Below are 21777 nucleotides of genomic sequence, written 5' to 3'. Positions count from 1 at the left end.
ATATCAACACACGTTAGATGTTTTTTTTACTGTGTATTTCTTTCATTGTTTGACTGTCCTTATTGACCTATGCAGACTAGGGACCCCAGACGGAAAGACATTCAAGTCATTGAATGGTGTAACGCTGACTGCGGAGCTATCATTAGCTGAGTGCTGCTGTGTCACGCAGCGCTTGATGTCTGTGTTTAGTCTCCCACTGCCGTGTGCGCGGGTGTGTGTTTAGTCTATGACTGCTGTGTTTGTTTTGTCTTCCCATCTGGGATGACAGACTGTGCGGAATGAACAGAGGAGTTACTGGAGAGGAGAGGGAGCTGAGAGCTGCCCAGAGCTCTGTTGTTGTTGTTAGTGACACACACACTGCAGGCACTGGCCACAACATTGGCACACACAGATGCCACACACAAGTGCGTGGGCACATATACACATACACACACACACACACACACACACACACACACACACACACACTGCAGGCAGGGCCACAACACTGGCACACACACGCATATTGATGTACACATACATACAGATTATTGCACGTACACACAGATGCTCGTATGCACGCACAAACACATACACACACACACACACACACACACATACTGCAGGCACAGCTATGACACACTGGCATCCACCCAGATTAAAGTTTTACTGCTGGCCCTAGTCATATCGCACACAGACAGGCTGGCAGCTGGGTAACGGGTGGGCCAGAGGGAAGTGTGTGTCTGTGTGATGTGTGTGTCCTTATGCATACACAGCGTGTGTTTGTGCGTGGTGCATTTGCTTGCTCCCAAGTAGGGCTGCGGTGGTCATGAAACTTTGGAACGTCTACATCAGGGATCATCAACTAAATTCAGCTGTGGCACAACTTTTTATTTTGCGGATGGTCAGTGGGACGGAACACATTTACTAATAATTTGGGGACTGACAATTGACGGCAAGAAGCCCAAACAGATATAATATTAGACTAAAACATAATAATTTCATACCTTGCTTACATTTGTATACGGTCACATATACTGAACAAAAATATAAACGCAACATGTCAAGTGTTTGTTTCATGAGCTGAAATAAACAATTCCATAAATGTTCCATATGCACAAAAATATTATTTCTCTCAAATGTTGTGCACAAGTTTGTTTACATCCCTGTTAGTGAGCATTTCTCCTTTGCCAAGATAATCCATCCACCTGACAGGTGTGGCATATCAAGAAGCTGATTAAACAGCATGATCATTACACAGGTGCACCTTGTGCTGGAGACAATAAAAGGCCACTCTAAAATGTGCAGTTTTGTCACATAACACAATGCCACAGATTTCTCAAGTTTTGAGGGAGTGTGTCGAACAGAGTTGTTGCCAGAGAATTTTATGTTCATTTCTCTACCATAAGCTTCAGATAATTTGGCAGTACGTCCAAATGGCCTCACAACCGCAGACTACGTGTAACCGCGCCAGCCCAGGACCTTCACATCCGGCTTCTTCACCAGCCACCCGGACAGCTGATGAAACTAAGGAGTATTTCTGTCTGTAATAAAGCTCTTTTGTGGAGAAAAACTCATTCTGATTGGCTGGGCCTAGTTCCCCCGTGGGTGGGCCTATGCCCTCTCAGGCCCATCCATGGCTGCACCGCTGCCCAGTCATGTGAAATCCATAGATAGGCCTAATTTATTTATTTCAATTGACTGATTTCCTTATATGCACTGTGCATTTTCTTTAATTCTGAGCACCGTAGGTGGATGCTAGGCTTGGGCAATATACTGTTTATACCGGGGTATTCGGAAATACCGTTAAATGAACTGTAACTCCGTAACATTTTTGAAATTGTTGCATGTTGCATATTTTTGTTCAGTATATCTTTATATTATACTTGGGAATACTTTGGAACAGGTTTCCAAAATTAAAAATCACTTGGAGCTGATATGCTGGGGTTTTTATATTATTTTATGTCCAACAATACAAAAAAATAAAGAAAATTATTGATTACAAAAAATTTGCTGAAATCTCGGGGGGTTTAATAAAATCCTGCGGGCAGCCAGTTGAGGAACCATTTTAAAAAGTGTAATAAATCCATTTAATAAACACCATCACAATAATAAAGCCATGACAAAAAATCCATGATTTATTTTAGGCAGGTCTTAAGAAACATTATGATATGAAGAAAATATATTTCAGAAGAGCCGAATAGCATATTCTGGAGTTGGCCTTGTGTTACTGATCTGGCTAAATGCCTTGCCACTGGCATAGCCTAGGCTGTAGGCTAGTTAATTTAGCAGACAAGATTTGCTAATAACTCCCATGCCATTATTTTATATTATTTTATAGTAAGAAGAATACAATTTGAACATAGCTGAATTAAATAAAGGATAGTTTTCCCCAAAGGATTTCTGAGTGATTGCGCACATTGAGCAGCTGTTCTGTGTATAAAAAGTGATCATTTGAAACAGGTCCTATATGCTTAATATAGAGTTATTTGGCTACTTAAGTTGTGTTACAAACCTTAGAATGTATTTTAAATCAAAACATATATGGGCTGCATGATGCAACTAATTTGAAAAAGTCAACTACAAAAAATGTATGGGCTCTGTTTATTGCCTCAGTAGACTGCACACGTTTGGGCATTCCGTCTCTCATTCACAAGCGATACTATTTTCACCTATCAGACTATTCTCAATTGAATCTTGTCTTTACATATACAAAATAATATGTGTGGAATTTGTTTCGATTTACAATGGGCCATTATCAAACGGGACATGTAATCCGTATGCACTTGAATAGCAATGTGCTCATATGCCAAGTTGAGAAATAAATAGCCTAGCAATATAGCTGAGATCCTCCTCTTTTGAATAGAGGCAATCAAAACATGTTTTCACACGTGAAAGAAATGTTGCGCAATTCCTGGGCTTATAAGAAAACGTATTTCATTCCACGCATTGACCAGCTATTTGAGGAACTGGCTCTCGCTACGCGACAGGTGATGATGCCCTGGTCCCGGAGAGCTACCCTCCTGAAGGTTTTTGCTCCAACCTCAGATGTGACTAACCTGATTCAGCTTATCAACCAGCTAATTATTAGCTTTGCATCCAAAATGCGTCCAAATGCCTGCCATTGTGTTTGGCTTTGACTTTGAAACAAGATCCACAACGACCATGGAAAGTTTTCATTTGGAACGGGACCTCTAACTCCCATCATTTATCCTCATCATTCAGATTACTCAAATTCAATCATGTGTTTGATTTGATTTTCGATTCCATTTGTCAGAGTCAGAGTGATTCGAATGGTAAATAAAAGACTGCAGAGTACCAGGCCATTTGCCGTTAGCAAGTCAGGCTATTAACGGCAGTCAGCGCCATCCATTTACAGAGCGCAGTTTTGGAGTAGTTACCATGACTCAACGGTCACGTGGAATTTGACAGCAGTCATGACTCGTGACCACCGATGTGGCGGTAACACAATCACCGTTACAGCCCTACTCCCAAGTGTGTGTCACTTTAATCTCTCATTGGGACTGTCACAGCCTGTTTAGCCAATGTGGTTAATGACATATACTCCACTGCCTTATTCCACTGTGGTAATGACATATACCCAGCTGCCTTATTCCACTGTGGTAATGACATATACCCCACTGCCTTATTCCACTGTGGTAATGCTGCCTATTCCACTGTGGTAATGACATATACCCCACTGCCTTATTCCACTGTGGTAATGGTATTTACCCCACTGCCTTATTCCACTGTGGTAATGACATATACCCCACTGCCTTATTCCACTGTGGTAATGACATATACCCCACTGCCTTATTCCACTGTGGTAATGACATATACCCCACTGCCTTATTCCACTGTGGTAATGACATTTACCCCACTGCCTTATTCCACTGTGGTAATGACATTTACCCTGCTGCCTTATTCCACTGTGGTAATGACATATACCCAGCTGCCTTATTCCACTGTGGTAATGACATATACCCCACTGCCTTATTCCACTGTGGTAATGATATTTACCCCACTGCCTTATTCCACTGTGGTAATGACATATACCCCACTGCCTTATTCCACTGTGGTAATGACATATACCCCACTGCCTTATTCCACTGTGGTAATGACATATACCCCACTGCCTTATTCCACTGTGGTAATGACATTTACCCTGCTGCCTTATTCCACTGTGGTAATGACATATACCCAGCTGCCTTATTCCACTGGGGTAATGACATTTACCCCACTGCCTTATTCCACTGTGGTAATGACATATACCCCACTGCCTTATTCCACTGTGGTAATGACATATACCCAGCTGTCTTATTCCACTGTGGTAATGACATATACCGAGCTGCCTTATTCCACTGTGGTAATGACATATACCCCACTGCCTTATTCCACTGTGGTAATGACATATACCCCACTGCCTTATTCCACTGTGGTAATGATATTTACCCCACTGCCTTATTCCACTGTGGTAATGACATTTACCCTGCTGCCTTATTCCACTGTGGTAATGACATATACCCCACTGCCTTATTCCACTGTGGTAATGATATTTACCCCACTGCCTTATTCCACTGTGGTAATGACATATACCCAGCTGCCTTATTCCACTGTGGTAATGACATATACCCCACTGCGTTATTCCACTGTGGTAATGACATTTACCCCACTGCCTTATTCCACTGTGGTAATGACATTTACCCCACTGCCTTATTCCACTGTGGTAATGACATATACCCAGCTGCCTTATTCCACTGTGGTAATGACATATACGCAGCTGCCTTATTCCACTGTGGTAATGACATATACCCCACTGCCTTATTCCACTGTGGTAATTACATTTACCCCACTGCCTTATTCCACTGTGGTAATGACATTTACCCCACTGCCTTATTCCACTGTGGTAATGACATTTACCCTGCTGCCTTATTCCACTGTGGTAATGACATATACCCAGCTGCCTTATTCCACTGTGGTAATGACATTTACCCCACTGCCTTATTTCACTGTGGTAATGACATATACCCCACTGCCTTATTCCACTGTGGTAATGACATATACCCCACTGCCTTATTCCACTGTGGTAATGACATATACCCAGCTGTCTTATTCCACTGTGGTAATGACATATACCGAGCTGCCTTATTCCACTGTGGTAATGACATATACCCCACTGCCTTATTCTACTGTGGTAATGACATATACCCCACTGCCTTATTCCACTGTGGTAATGACATTTACCCCACTGCCTTATTCCACTGTTGTAATAGCATATACCCAGCTGCCTTATTCCACTGTGGTAATGACATATACCCCACTGCCTTATTCCACTGTGGTAATGACATTTACCCCACTGCCTTATTCCACTGTGGTAATGACATATACCCAGCTGCCTTATTCCACTGTGGTAATGACATATACCCCACTGCCTTATTCCACTGTGGTAATGACATATACCCCACTGCCTTATTCCACTGTGGTAATGACATTTACCCCACTGCCTTATTCCACTGTGGTAATTACATATACCCCACTGCCTTATTCCACTGTGGTAATGACATATACCCCACTGCCTTATTCCACTGTGGTAATGACATTTACCCCACTGCCTTATTCCACTGTGGTAATGACATTTACCCTGCTGCCTTATTCCACTGTGGTAATGACATATACCCCACTGCCTTATTCCACTGTGGTAATGACATATACCCCGCTGCCTTATTCCACTGTGGTAATGACATTTACCCAGCTGCCTTATTCCACTGTGGTAATGACATTTACCCCACTGCCTTATTCCACTGTGGTAATAGCATATACCCAGCTGCCTTATTCCACTGTGGTAATGACATTTACCCAGCTGCCTTATTCCACTGTGGTAATGACATTTACCCCACTGCCTTATTCCACTGTTGTAATAGCATATACCCAGCTGCCTTATTCCACTGTGGTAATGACATATACCCCACTGCCTTATTCCACTGTGGTAATGACATTTACCCCACTGCCTTATTCCACTGTGGTAATGACATTTACCCCACTGCCTTATTCCACTGTGGTAATGACATATACCCCGCTGCCTTATTCCACTGTGGTAATGCTGCCCATTCCACTGTGCAAATTGCTAAAGAGACTCCTAACTCTCTGCTCCTAACATTGCTGGTGGATTGGAACGGACCTTTTTACAGCACAATTGAATCCACAGTAGAGCTCTACTTTTAAAAAGTGCAAATGCTCTATTGCATTGGTACAGTAAGTAGCTAAAAGGGAAAATATGTTCTTATTGAAAGCTGCTACAAATGTAAGACCAATAAGAAAAAGCTACTGCATGAAGGTGGTTAATAATACATTCTTTATTGTCCATTTTGTGAGAAGAGGAAATGCCTTTCTACTCTAACTGACCTTGTTTGACAATGTTAGCTTTTGGTTAAACATGCTCTACTTCAGTTTTATTAAGTGGATTGTAACACACACACACGCACATGCAGACACACTCTCACGCACATTCCCCCTATACACACTTCTGTACCACAGGGTGTGCTGTCTCGCCGCCGCACTCTAATGGGGATTAAGCCCATGGTTTCCACAGCAACCGTGGAACGATGCCAGCTCCCCTCCGCACAGCATCTTCCGAAGGCTGATAACGTTAGGGGAACGTTCCGGTAAACAGACAGGATATAATGAAATAAACAACCACAAGGTGAAGTCTGGTTGCAGTCAGAGTTTGTTTAACCTCCTAACGGAGGAGCAGTGGATTGGAATGCTCGCCCTTTACAGTAGCACAGATGAGATCTTTGCAAGGATTTCTGCAGAGAGGGCTATAGCCAGACAGTTTTAACTGTAAACGTACCGCTTATTCAGAGGTCACTGTCTGTCTGTCGTTCTGTTTGTCTGACAATCAAATGTGTTTTTACAACAACATGTTCCAAACGTCCTTACTCTTGCTAGCCGCACTAAAAGTCTTGTGCTAGCTCAGCCTTTTATAAATCAGGCGAGAGAGACTACGAACTGCTGTCTGTCTACGGCATTCTTTTTACAGATACTTACACACAATGCTAATTGACCGACAAAAGTGATTGTGCGTTCATTGCCTCTCCTCCCTTTCTCCTGCCTCGTATCTATCCACACCCTCTTACTCTTTATCCCTCTCCTCCTTTTTTCTCTTTCTTATTCCCTCTTTCCATCTCTCTTCCCCCTGTCAGGACCGTATCTACTGGACAGACAGGGAGAGGGAGGCGGTGTACAGCGCTAACAGGCTAACAGGCCAAGATGTCAGCACGCTGGCCGAGCACCTCAACGACCCCCACGACATAGTGGTCTTCCACCCACTCCGACAGCCCCAAGGTGTGGGGGTGAGGGTTGGGGGGGGGGGGGGGGGGGGTCTGTATATCTGTGTGTGTGGTGTGTGTGTTTGAGAGAGCAAGTAAGAGAACAAAAAATAAGTTGTTTTCTCTGTTCTGTTCTGTTCTGTGTGTGTGTGTGTGTGTGTGTGTGTGTGTGTGTGTGTGTGTGTGTGTGTGTGTGTGTGTGTGTGTGTGTGTGTGTGTGTGTGTGTGTGTGTGTGTGTGTGTGTGTGTGTGTGTGTGTGTGTGTGTGTGTGTGTGTGTGTGTGTTTGAGAGAGAGAGAGAGAGAGAGAGAGAGAGAGAAAGAGAGAACAAGAAAGAGCTTGTTGTCTCTGGTTGTTTATCTGTGTCCCTAGTGTGTGTGTTATGCAATGCTTCCAGTACACTTCTCCCTATGACTGTACACATGTCCCTACCTGAGTACACAAGGTGTGAGTCATTCTTCCTCTGTGATCCGTTGAGACACACACACACACAACAGCGGCAGGAAGCCTAGCGGTTAAGAGCGTCGGGCCAGTAACCCGAAAGGTTGCTGGTTTGAATCCCTGAGCCGACTCTGTCGATGTCCCCTTGAGCAAGACACGTAACCGTAATTGCTCCTGTAAGTTGCTCTGGATAAGAGCGTCCGCTAAATGACTAAAATGCCATGTAACACACAAACTACACTAGTTCCAGACTGATCCCTGGTCTCATGTAACAGACCCATCACATTATTAAGTTAAGAAGCTAGTAGTTACGAAGATCAAGGTGCCACGTGTATCTTAACAGTGCAGTTACACTGTTAAATGTTTTTATTATATGAATAAGTGGACAGTTCGCCTGGATTATCAATCATTCAAATGTATTTTATAAGTCCCTTTTTACATCAGCAGCCACAAAGTGATTTACAGATACTCAGCTTAAAACCCCAAAGAGCAAGCAATGCATAGGCCGACTAGCAAGGAATTCCTCAGATCTCCCCTGGCACGTTGGTTATTAGCTTATCTAGCTTGGTGTCGAAGTTAGCTAGAGAGACTCTCCTTACCCCAATGCGTCTGAGTCTCTGACTGTGTGTCTCTTTGGCTGCGTTTTCACAGGCAGCCCAATTCGGATCTTTTTGGACCAATCAGATCAGCTCTTTGGCCAATAATTGGGCAAAAGATCCGAATGGGGTGCCTGTGTAAACACAGCCTTTTGTATTTCTGTCTCTGACTGTGTGTTTCTCTATTTCCCTCTCTAAGGCCCAGACAGCTGTAACTTGGGCAGTGAGGCCAACGGTGGCTGTGAGTACCTGTGTCTCAAAGCCCCCCAGATCACAGAGCACTCCCCCAAGTACACCTGCGCCTGCCCCACAGGACAGGACCTGGGGCCCGACATGCGGGGCTGTGTGCCAGGTGAGAGTGTGTGTGTCAGTGGGTGGCTGTTCGTGGAGGCTGGTGGAGGGAGAAAAGGGGGGATGGGCTCATTTGGTACCATCCATTAATTCCAACCATTTCCATGAGCCTGTCCTCCATTTCAAAGTGACACCAGCTTCCACTGATGTGTGTGATTTGCAGACCCCCGGTATCCGATCTGGAGTGAGAAGTCACGACCTCTGCTGGTCGGCTACTGCGTAGCAACCTATCAGTGCCAAAAGCCCTGGTCTGCCCTAGAAAGCCTATGTAAATTACGATCGCCAGAACGGCGACAATGTATTTTTAGATTTTTGGTTTTGGTTTATTATGATCAAGTTTGATCCCCACTGTGAATTATTTTTAAGTTCGCTACAAAAGGAGATATTTAATTAAATATTGATCCATTCTGACTAATACATTTGTCGTAACACAGAACCACATGCTGACAGACCAATCACAGGCCGGCAGGCTACGAGGAGGCTCGCCCTCATGCACGCTCTTTGCACGTGTCTCAGGCAGGATTAAAATGACTACATCGACCATGATCCTTTGATAGTTACGGTCATTTTCTCTATGATCCTTAGCGATTTTTTGGTGCCATTCAGCCCCATACAGCAATATGGCTCGCTTCAAATTCAAATACAAAAGTATGTGGACATACTCAAATTAGTGGATTCGGCTATTTCAGCCACACCAGTTGCTGACAGTTGTATAAAATCGAGCACACAGCCATGCAATCTCCATAAACAGACATTGACTTTCAACATGGCACCATCATAGGATGCCACTTTTCCAATAAGTCAGTTCGTCAAATTTCTGCCCTGCTCGATCTGCCCCGGTCAGCTGTTAAGTGCTGTTATTGTAAAGTGGAAACATCCGAGAGCAACAACAGCTCAGACGTGAAGTGGTAGGCCACACAAGCTCACAGAGTGCTGAAGCACAATGCGCGTTAAAAATGGTCTGTCCTCGGTTGCAACACTCACTACCGAGTTCCAAACTGCCTTGGAAGCAAAGTCAGCACAATAACTGTTTGTCGGGAGCTTAATGAAATGGGTTTCCATGGCCGTGCAGCCGCACACAAGACTAAGATCACCATGTGCAATGGCAAGCGTAGGCTGGTGTGGTGTAAAGCTCACCACCATTGGACTCTGGAGCAGTGGAAACACGTTCTCTGGAGTGATGAATCACGCTTCACCGTCTGGCAGTCCGACAGAGAAATGTGGGTTTGGCGGATGCCAGGAGAACGCTACCTGCCCCAATGCATAGTGCCAACTGTAATGTTTGGTGGATGAGGAATAATGTTCTGGGGCTGTTTTTCATTGTTTGGCCTAGGCCCCTTAGTTCCAGTGAATGGAATTCTTAACGCTACAGCATACTATGACATTCTAGACAATTCTGTGCCTTCAACTTGTGGCAACAGTTTGGGGAAGGCTCTTTCCTGTTTCAGCATGACAATGCCCCCATGCAAAGCGAGGTCCATACAAAAATGGTTTGTCGAGATCGGTGTGGAAGAACTTGACTAGCCGACACAGAGCCCTGACCTCAACTCTATCATACACCTTTGGGATGAATTGGAATGCCGACTGCGACCCAGGCCTAATCGCCCAACATCAGTGCCCGACCTCACTTATGCTCTTGTGGCTGAATGGAAGGAAGTCCCCGTAGCAATGTTCCAACATCTAGTGGAAAGCCTTCTCAGAAGAGTGGAGGCTGTTATAGCAGCAAAGGGGGGACAAACTCCATATTAATGCCCATCATTTTGGAATGAGATGTTGGACGAGCAGGTGTCCACATACTTTTGGTCATGTAGTGTACTTCCGGCGCCATCGGGAGTTTTCCATAGTTGAGGTTTGATTGAGTAATACTCTATTATGATAATCTTACTGTTCTAATCTTGTAAAACAGCTACATATAGTTGATATGGCATACATACAAGGATGTACTGTAACTAATTGTATTTCCCTGTTCTTTTAGCAAATGAGACTATTACCACACGGTCGCCATTCCCCACCAGCTCGGTAGTCATCATCACGGCAAGTATCGAGGAGGACAAAGAGGACTCCCATTCCACTTCTGGGTTGTCCCAGGCAGATGCCGGGGTCCGCCACCTCACCCCCGCCCCCTCCAGCACCCCAGAACCCCTCCTCATTGCCAAACCTGGGGCAGAGGTGAAGGAGAAAGATGGCCGGCGTTTGGATCACACTACCTCCACCACAGTAGGGTCTGGGGACACTAATGTCATCAAGGAGGACAGCAACCTCTCTCACCACTGTAAGTGCCTTCAAGTGGCCACCAGTGTGTGTGTGTGTGTGTGTGTGTGTGTGTGTGTGTGTGTGTGTGTGTGTGTGTGTGTGTGTGTGTGTGTGTGTGTGTGTGTGTGTGTGTGTGTGTGTGTGTGTGTGTGTGTGTGTGTGTGTGTGTGTGTGTGTGTGTGTGTGTGTGTAACAGGTCTGTCTATGTCTGTGTGTGTACCAGATACAGTGGGGAGAACAAGTATTTGATACACCGCCAATTTTGCAGGTTTTCCTACTTACAAAGCATGTAGAGGTCTGTAATTTTTATCATAGGTACACTTCAACTGTGAGAGACAGAATCTAAAACAAAAATCCAGAAAATCACATTGTATGATTTTTAAGTATTTAATTTGCATTTTATTGCATGACATAAGTATTTGATACATCAGAAAAGCAGAACTTAATATTTGGTACAGAAACCTTTGTTTGCAATTACAGCGTTCATACGTTTCCTGTAGTTCTTGACCAGGTTTGCACACACTGCAGCAGGGATTTTGGCCCACTCCTCCCTACAGATCTTCTCCAGATCCTTCAGGTTTCGGGGCTGTCGCTGGGCAATACGGACTTTCAGCTCCCTCCAAAGATTTTCTATTGGGTTCAGGTCTGGAGACTGGCTAGGCCACTCCAGGACCTTGAGATGCTTCTTACGGAGCCACTCCTTAGTTGCCATGGCTGTGTGCTTCGTGTCGTTGTCATGCTGGAAGACCCAGCCACGACCCATCTTCAATGCTCTTACTGAGGGAAGGAGGTTGTTGGCCAAGATCTCGCGATACATGGCCCCATCCATCCTCCCCTCAATACGGTGCAGTCGTCCTGTCCCCTTTGCAGAAAAGCATCCCCAAAGAATGATGTTTCCACCTCCATGCTTCACGGTTGGGATGGTGTTCTTGGGGTTGTACTCATCCTTCTATTCCTCCAAACACGGCGAGTGGAGTTTAGAGCAAAAAGCTCTATTTTTGTCTCATCAGACCACATGACCTTCTCCCATTCCTCCTCTGGATCATCCAGATGGTCATTGGCAAACTTCAGACGGGCCTGGACATGCGCTGGCTTGAGCAGGGGGACCTTGCGTGCGCTGCAGGATTTTAATCCATGACGGCGTGGTGTGTTACTAATGGTTTTCTTTGAGACTGTGGTCCCAGCTCTCTTCAGGTCATTGACCAGGTCCTGCCGTGTAGTTCTGGGCTGATCCCTCACATTCCTCATGATCATTGATGCCCCACGAGGTGAGATCTTGCATGGAGCCCCAGACCGAGGGTGATTGACCGTCATCTTGAACTTCTTCCATTTTCTAATAATTGTGCCAACAGTTGTTGCCTTCTCACCAAGCTGCTTGCCTATTGTCCTGTAGCCCATCCCAGCCTTGTACAGGTCTACAATTTATCCCTGATGTCCTTACACAGCTCTCTGGTCTTGGCCATTGTGGAGAGGTTGGAGTCTGTTTGATTGAGTGTGTGGACAGGTGTCTTTTATACAGGTAACGAGTTCAAACAGGTGCAGTTAATACAGGTAATGAGTGGAGAACAGGAGGACTTCTTAAAGAAAAACTAACAGGTCTGTGAGAGCCAGAATTCTTACTGGTTGGTAGGTGATCAAATACTTATGTCATGCAATAAAATGCAAATTAATTACTTAAAAATCATACAATGTGATTTTCTGGATTTTTGTTTTAGATTCCGTCTCTCACAGTTGAAGTGTACCTATGATAAAAATGACAGACCTCTACATGCTTTGTAAGTAGGAAAACCTGCAAAATTGGCAGTGTATCAAATACTTGTTCTCCCCACTGTATGTATCTGTGTGTACTATGTTTAATTGACATGAATTTGTAGTAATTACCTACAGTTCTTGAGCAAGATCGCAATATTTAACATTTCAGAAACCAGCTCTTTGTAGCCCTCCTGTCAGATTTGGAACTCGTTAGGACAGTGAGGGAGAGGGGGACATCATTTGAAGAAATTACCTACAGCCATTAGCATGGAAGTGTGATTTTCAGCAGTTTACGGGGATAAAATGATCAGTTCACCTGAATTTGACATGATCATATTTCAGAAACCATCCTGGACATTATGGGTGCAAATAGCACTCTATTCCCTATATGCACTACTTTTAACCAGGGCATATAGCGTACTATATAGGGAATAGGGTGTCATTTTGGGCACAGCCAGAGTGTTATCTGATAAAGCGTAGCCTAGTCCACCACCACTTTGTCTCCTGCCAAATACTGCTTCATTTCCAAACCAGGGTTTCTGTTAGCTGTCAAAAGCCGGGAAAAAAATGTGTTGCCCAATGCAAAATAATGTTTTTTATTAATTGATAGAAATCCCAGTCGATGGAAATACGTTTGATCTTCATGCTTATCGTTCTATAGGTTTATTTGTGTCATTTTTTATAATTCAATTGGCCTGTGTGTGTATTTTCGTGAGTTGTCATGTATCATATTTATTCAACACAACAATCACACACGCACAGCATACAGAGCCTATTCTGAGCGGGATTTCTCCTGCAGCTCCTCAACATGTGCTTTTAAGCCTCCCGGGTGGCGCAGTGGTCTAGAGCACTGCATCGCAGTGCTAGCTGCGCCACCAGAGTCTCTGGGTTCGCGCCCAGGCTCTGCCGCAGCCGGCCGCGACCGGGAGGTCCGGGGCGACGCACAATTGGCATAGCGTCGTCTGGGTTAGGGAGGGTTTGGCCGGTAGGGATATCCTTGTCTCATCGCGCTCCAGCGACTCCTGTGGCGGGCCGGGCGCAGTGCGCGCTAACCGAGGGGGGCGGGTGCACGGTGTTTCCTCCGACAAGTTGGTGTGGCTGGCTTCCGGGTTGGAGGCGCGCTGTGTTAAGAAGCAATGCGGCTTGGTTGGGTTGTGCTTCGGAGGACGCATGGCTTTCGACCTTCGTCTCTCCCGAGCCCGTACGGGAGTTGTAGCGATGAGACAAGATAATAATTACTAGCGATTGGATACCACGAAAATTGGGGAGAAAAGGGGATAACATTTATAAGCCCATTCATTGCGCAACAATTCTAAATGCAATCGCCTGTTAAAAACAGTTTTGGTGCACAATTAAAAAGAGCTACTATTTTTATTTCTGAACTGGTAATTGAAGCTCGCCTCCCATTCACCATTCAAGTGCAGGCGACAGGCCATCAGCGAGTCACCCACCACTTTACAATTTGAGCTGGAGACAGTATGCGTTCTGAAAACATACTTAATTGTTTGAAACCTGAACATTTTATTTCATATTATGATGCATGTCTTACCTTGCTTCAAAGTAGCTTATTGCCAAAATCTGACCATCGAAACGTGGAGGCAATTCTTTTATTAAGACTTCATTGGCTGCACGTGAATTTCAAGCTCCGGGAAGCTTACACTTATCCTACCGTTGCTACCGATCTGTGTGCCGTTTATGATTTTCATATGCGCATTTTCGTTTCTCAAAATCATTTTCATGTGGTTAATTGTAAAAATCTGAATTAAATTGTTACCAATCTAAAAGTAAAAATTCAACTAATTTGAGATCTCCAGCCTCTGCCATATGGACACATTGATACCCCTGTGATCCATTGGCAGCTAAAGAAACGAGCGCATGGAACTCACAGCCTATAGGCCAATGCAGCAGTAGGCCTATAACTTCCATTGCTCTTTCACACCGAGGATTGCTGACTATTGAGGGTGAGATTGCTGAAAGAAAATTCAATAGCCTACTCTGGGGAACTATATATTTAATCTATTATAATCCGCAGTGGATGTTATTAAAACAGACTTCGCTGACTTACTGTGTGAGGTGAAGAAAAAATGACTTAGAAGCGCAGCTTATTAGTGAGGGACGTGGTGAATCTCACCACTTCCTACATTTCCGCACAGCAGGCCAGGTACTTCTATTCCTGCTCAGGCGCACGCGCTCCCTCAACATTATCTGGGCAGAGAAACCAGACACATGCTCATTGCTCACATGGAACACTTGGAAATGATGGTTATGAAATTAACCAAAACTTGTTTCTCAGAAGTGTAGCAGGTTGTGAAATCTGACTGTAACAGAAATGAATGGAACCAAATGACGGGGATTAACAGTACATTTACTACTGGTGACACATGTAATGGGGAATTGATCAAAAATAAACAATCAAAGGGTAAACAATTCACACAATGAAACAATGAATGTGCAAGAATTTGTGGGAGACAACTGAGCCATTCTGGAGAGAGACTTGCCTATATCTTCGCCACACACCCATCCCCTTCTTCTTGTCTCAACATTTCAAATCATACTCAATACACATCCAATTCACACGTTTTAGATGCTTTTCACTGACAGCTGCAACTTAATAATCAGCTAGGCCTATTGCCATGTGCGCTGCCCAAATTTGCGGGCCTCCCAACTAGCCATAAGCCTATGAGCTTGTGATTTGAAACAATCCACAGCAACAAAAAAATGAAGAAGAGATTTTCATCTCTCTCACATATGGAACCGCTCTCATCAGGTGCGCTGTTTAGAGTGGTGTTTTCCTGCGAATTGCATTTTGGAAAATGTTAGAAACTGACGTTTTATCGGCTATTTCATTACTAGGGAGTTGCATGTTCTGTTAAGATGAATTACCATAATCGAAATGGGATTCCTGAGCACCGTGGGTGGACACCCTAATGGGTTACAAACCCAATCCATATGGGTTCGGTAAATTTCTCAAATGGCCGGTAAATTACAATCTTCCCGGTCACGTTGTCTGGTGCCACATTTTCCTAATGGAAACTATGTTCCAAACGCACACACACCTAATAGCAGGGCTAACCACGCTCTCTCTCTCTCCCACTTTTATTTTCTTCTCTGACACTCCTCTGTTTTTCTCTCTCTCTCTCTCTCTCCTTTGTCATCCTTACTCTTTTTTCACCATCTTTCTCCCCCACTCCTCTCTCTCCCTCTCTCTCTCCTATGTCCCTCTCTCTCTCCTATGTCCCTTTCTCGCTCTGTCACTCCTATGTCCCTCTCTCTTTCTCTTGCCTCCATGCCTCCTCCTCTGTAGCTGGAAGTGAGCATTTTCTCCTGGGGGAGAACCTGACAGTGGCAGTTCTGGGAGTAGTCATCCCTATAGGTAAGTACATGTCCTCTCTCTGTACCCCACAGGGGCTGCTTGTCCTGTCTGACCGGCTATATTTAGTCTACTCCCTACTAGGCCTGGGTTCAAATAGTATTTGAAATCTTTCAAATACTTTGAGTGTTTGCCCTAGCCTGCCTAGAGTGCCAGATGGAGGGTTCATGAAGCCAGGTATGTTCAATCATGCATAGATAAAAGTAGTTACAATTATTTCAAATAGTATTTGAACCCAAGCTTGCTATATTTAGTCTATTGTCTACACTATCCACTGATCCTGGTTCAGTTTGGACCAGAGGGACCATGCCTAGAGACATGGCCACTCAGAAACCATTGTGTGTCTGTGTTTTGACATTCTGCCACTGCATATCCATTCATTTATGGTGTGTCGGGTACGTTCCAACCAAAACAACCATGGTGGCAGGCGAGTTTGTTTGGATATATTATTGCAGGCAGTCAGAAAACACCCATTCCAAATGGAATAATACTGACTGAAACAGTGGATTTGTCCAATAAGAAAAGCTCATTTTCGTTTTACGCTGCAAAACGTTTTACATTGCTCGCCGTAATGAACACAACCCTATGCTACTCTTCTTTTCTGGGGTGTTTTATCATAATTAATGTGGAGCTGAGGTTTTACATGTAGGGCAATGAGGGCATATTGAAGGCATATGGGAAATGCCAGTCTCTCCTGCCCTTCTAATGACAAGGGTGATGGGCACACAGGTCAGCAGGGAATTAGCCAATCAGCCTAAATAACCCAGCAACTTTTGGGTTGCACCCCTTCACCTGGCAACGCCTCTCATCTGCATAAAGTGACTCAGACAGGATACCCTTATACGGTAATAAAGTTGCATGCAAAAGTAATAGTATTATGATGCTATGGCAGGTTTTGAAATGATGAAATGGTGATGAAATGATGTCACCTTTTGACTGAAGATAATCTGCAACTCTTTTTTTGAATCCAGCTCATATATAAGTGTATTTCATTTACACTTAAAGCTAACCTGCGAGCTGTAGTAATACTCAATATAAATATTATATTGAAGTAGCAAATTAAGTCATGTTAGCTTCCAGACACACTTCTCTCTCAATACTTAAATGTAATAGTAAAATATACAACACAAAAAGATTATAGTCAATTCTCAGTTTTATGAGCTTGCTGAAAGCGTGCTGGACAGTTGCGGTTCCTCTGTTACAAACCGTACCCACTGTTTTTCATGAATACTGCCTCAAGCTCAGTTTTGCCAAGATCTCTCAGATATGTCCCATCTGGCTTGGCTTGAAGTTCTGTGACAACTATATGGCTACCTGCCTACAAACCATGCTCTTCGAAGTTATGAGATTATTCCCTGATGATGTTAATGTCAATTGATCCACCAAGCCTAGCACAGAAATCCCCAGCACAAGGCCAGTTCACTCCGTCCCCTCCCCCTCTGTCCACCCGCATGTCTTGATTTGCTATACTTCCGCTCTGTGCCTGTCATCTCACGATGCTCATGGTCCGACAACATTAACACTCCTCCGTCTTCCCCGTGTCCCCCCATCCCTTCCCCCTGCCACTGTGTGTTAAACGCATGCAGTTCCTATTGTTGCCACAGTGGTCTTCGGTCTGCTCTGCACTGGCGTCTACCTGGTTTGGCGGAACTATCGTGTAAACTCTACCAAGAGTATGAACTTTGACAACCCTGTTTACCGCAAGACCACAGGCGAGGGCGAAGAGGACGAGATTCACATCGGACGGACGGACAGTGGCATGAGCGGCCAGCACGGGCATCACCCGTACCCAGTTGGAGTGGGGTGTGGCGTAGTCGGCGGGGGCGGAAATACATGCCCGCAGTTTATCGCGCTGCCACTGGGTGGCAGTATGCCCGACCCGGGGACTCACTGGTACACGGAGCAGCCTATGCTGTCCACTACGGCTAAGTGAGGTGGGCAAAGTAGGAGGATGGAGGCTAGACTAAATGGCTGCTCAGGGGGTTAATTTTCAAGATGGCCGCTGCTCAAGCGCACACACATACACACATGCACCCGTACCAAGGTCAGGGGTCACTCACTGAGTCTGTTCAAGGGATGGACATATGATGTTATCATCACATCCAGCCATTCGGGACCATGCTGTGCCAATTCATCACACAAAATTGACAGTTTCAACACTTTCTAAGGTTTATTTATGTTATGTCAGAGTTGGGGTTGGTTCGGTTTGAATTCCTGTCAATTCAGTTCTTGAATTCTCTACGAATCAATTGAATTTAGATCACTGGACTTGAGTTGCAACTGAGTCGACACCAATTCTGTTCATCCACTTTTGATCCATTTCAGCAGTCTTGAGCTGTGCTATCTGTCTCACGTTTAAGGCCGAGAGGAGTTCCAAGAGATTCACTTTGCCCTTGACGTTATACATTTTTGCTCTCCATTTTAAATCCCTGGTGGATCCTCGTTCTCTGGCTTTTTAGGAGGAGGTTTAAAATGAGGGCAGCACCTTAGTTGGTTGATGGGACAATCTGTATAGTTTGAAGCTATTAATTCAACACGTTTTATCGTTCACCTCACGATTACTAAAGATGTCATAGTGTTTTGTTATTTTGGTCAGGGCTTTTGCCTTGGAGTGGAAGGTTTGAGAGAGGTGTGTGTGTGTGTGTGTGTGTGTGTGTGTGTGTGTGTGTGTGTGTGTGTGTGTGTGTGTGTGTGTGTGTGTGTGTGTGTGTGTGTGTGTGTGTGTGTGTGTGTGTGTGTGTGTGTGTGTGTGTGTGTGTGTGTACTCTCTACAGTTCTTCTTTGACGTTTTCCTGATTGAACCTTAAAGGCTACAAGAGGACAAGCAGGGCAAAGGGCCGTTGAGAAAGTTTTGTGGCAGCTTTGGGATCCAAAAGAAAGCGTAAGGCTTAGCGAGAGAAGCCTTTGTAGTTATTAGCGGTAGGCTGGATTTTTAGGCCCAGTGAAGACGTCTTGCTAGTGGCTAACAGTATCCGTGTTAAGGCTTTTGTGTGTGTCTACGACATGTCTCTAGACAATTAGAATGCGGCAAGTATTGCTGGTCAAAAGTACATTTCATTTATACTCAGGCTGACTGTCTGTAGATCATCACGACGGTGTAAACTGTTCTACTTTGACCCTGCCACAGTGTCCATTGTCACGAGTAGATAGCGCCACTGGCGCTACATAACCATGACAATAAATTCCAAACGCCTGATTGACAGCTAGCTAGCTTGCGTTAGCATACAGAATATACATACATTTAATATTATGGACGACTGTATGTTTTGTAGAGCAGATGTTAAGTTTAGTTATGGAGCACCCTTGTCTCTTTGCCGTTGAGAGGGAAGACTCCAAAGATTCTCAACAACAAAAAATCCTGGTTAGCAATTGGTAGCCAGCTTAATATCAAGCTGTAATTAAACTGACTTTAGCTGAGCTGGCTATCTAGTCAATCTAATTCTAGACTAGGTGTGGGTATGAGAAATCAAACAAGCAAATATTAATCTCTTCTCAGGAGAAAGGCAGCACTTAAAAAGATTAGGAGCAAGGCAGCTTCCTCCATGTTTTCTCATGTATACGAAGGATAGAATGTAATTCACTATCACGTGACAACATGATGCTCATGATGTCAATTTTGTGTTTATACAAACAACCAAGTTTGTAAATATAATTTTCATGATATCACTGCAACAACATGTCAATAGATGGACTAAATAGATGGACTACCAGCCTTTAGGTATGATAATGACAACAGAGTTGGCTAGAGCAGAATTAGCTAGCTAGAAGGCTAATGTTTAACTAGGCTAAAGCAGAACCAGATATGGCTAATGGCTACCAGGCTAATGCTTAGCTAACCGTTTGAGAAAAGCAATTAGAGGGTTGTTGTACTGAGGTGAATCATTTCGGCTATTATTCTCCTCTCCTCTTTTTAGCTGTTTTCCACGGCCACTGGTGAATTTGTCATCTGTTATTGTTCATTTTATTTCCCCATCTACTCTCTTTGTCAGTACAACACACACACACAGAGTCACTCACCCTCAAGAGATCATACACAGGGGGTATTTTATTAGTATCCCCATTAGCTGTTGAGATAGCAGCAGCTACTATTCCTGGGGTCCACACAGAACATGAAGCATGACATAATACATAACATTAATAGACAAGAACAGCTCAAGGACAGAACTCCATAAATTGGACGGAACTACAGAAACATTCACTTGCACTAGGAAGATACTATGTACACACAGCATGCATAATCGCTCGCCCTTCACAAACACAAGCATTCCACTCACTCCAATGACAGACAGACACACACACACACACCAGACACGCGAACACAAACATCCATGCCCCTGTCTTCATTCTTTGAGAAGATGTCAATGTGAGCTTTCATATAGGAGGCACTCAGTCAGAGGGAGGTCGACTGCTGACAAAAGGCCCCTGTCAGCTGATTTGGTGGCTGACATCACTGTGGCAGATTTTGGCTTGCTTCCTAAATGGCACCCTATTCCCTTTATAGTGCACTACATTTTTTTTACCAGGACCCATAGGTATACCCATAGGGCTCTGGTCAAAAGTAGTGCACTATGTAGGGGAAAGGATGTCATTTGGGACACGGCCTTAAACAGTAATGAGGTTCAGTCAGGTTGGATTCTCCTGTCAGTAAACACGACTGTCTTTTGTCCACCTCTCCTTTTGTCCTGTCCCGCACATTGGTGATCCGCTCAGAAAATGTACATTTCTGAGTCCCCTCCATTGTAGTATTGTCGATCACGGTGTTGGGGTGAAATGGGATTTGGAAAGAGACAGATTGATAGGTGTGTGTAGTGGGGGTGGATATGTGTGTGTGCCTGTATGTGTGTTTATGCATGTGTGCGAGTATTTTTGTTCATTCCACAGCCATATTGGAAACGTTTTGTACACTTTGTTGCTCAGCCCTCTCAGAATGCCTTCTGTATTGTGTGTGTTGCATGGGAGAACGTGTGCGTGTGTGTGTGTGTGTGTGTGTGTGTGTGTGTGTGTGTGTGTGTGTGTGTGTGTGTGTGTGTGTGTGTGTGTGTGTGTGTGTGTGTGTGTGTGTGTGTGTGTGTGTGCATGTTTATCAGAATGAGTGCATGTGAGTATGTATGTTTTTGGGACCGGAGTAACTGCGAGGGTGTTTTTTGAAATCATGATTTGTAAATACATTTTCATATTGCAAACAAGTTTTTGATAAAGTATTATACAATTCTGTAAAAAAAAAAAAAATATGTACATAAGATTTTAGATAAGAATAAAGTGTTGATGACAGTATATGAATTTATTTGTATAAAAGAGCACTGCAATCCCTGACTGTACGAAATAGGAATTATCCGCCCAAGTGTTTTGTGTTGTTACTTGGTCTTGCTTCATTTGATATCCTTTTCTCTCTCTCCAAACGTGTACTTCTTTATCAGTACAAGTAATGCAACGTGGTTCCCCCTCAGTATTTCCCATATCTCATTGTTTCTCAACCCCAGTGTTTATAGTATGAATGGTTGTTTTCTGGTGCCTTTTTTTCCCTCTTTTTATTTTGTACTGCTGTTTCGCTGTGGGGGATAGGTTCTTTTCAAGCAACTTCTGTACATGCAAATGAGAACATCTGTACCCAGAATTGACAAAATGGTCTCGCTCACCTTTTTATCATTTCATAAAGTTGTTCTTAAATATCTATATATTGCTATATAAAACTTCATTGCAAATCTCT

At 44.2% G+C, this 21777-nt stretch overlaps 1 protein-coding gene across 3 annotated transcripts in view; it reads left to right on the top strand.

The window, feature by feature from the left end:
* Positions 1–21776, top strand: part of LOC139551130 (low-density lipoprotein receptor-related protein 8-like) — a 170050-nt gene extending 148274 nt beyond the window's left edge. For 2 of the 3 annotated variants that reach the window (XM_071362540.1, XM_071362538.1), the window contains 5 exons: positions 7182–7323; positions 8544–8696; positions 10671–10967; positions 16005–16073; positions 17657–21776. In XM_071362540.1, coding sequence (XP_071218641.1) covers positions 7182–7323; positions 8544–8696; positions 10671–10967; positions 16005–16073; positions 17657–18003 — 1008 coding nt within the window. In that variant the 3' untranslated portion in view covers positions 18004–21776. The remainder of the gene's footprint in view (positions 1–7181; positions 7324–8543; positions 8697–10670; positions 10968–16004; positions 16074–17656) is intronic. The other variant, XM_071362539.1, reaches the window with a different exon arrangement.
* Position 21777: the final 1 nt, after the last annotated feature.

This window comes from Salvelinus alpinus, chromosome 23 (assembly GCF_045679555.1).
Source record: "Salvelinus alpinus chromosome 23, SLU_Salpinus.1, whole genome shotgun sequence".
In the NCBI taxonomy this organism is placed as follows: domain Eukaryota; kingdom Metazoa; phylum Chordata; class Actinopteri; order Salmoniformes; family Salmonidae; genus Salvelinus; species Salvelinus alpinus.
This window is presented reverse-complemented; position numbering and strand designations above follow the sequence as displayed.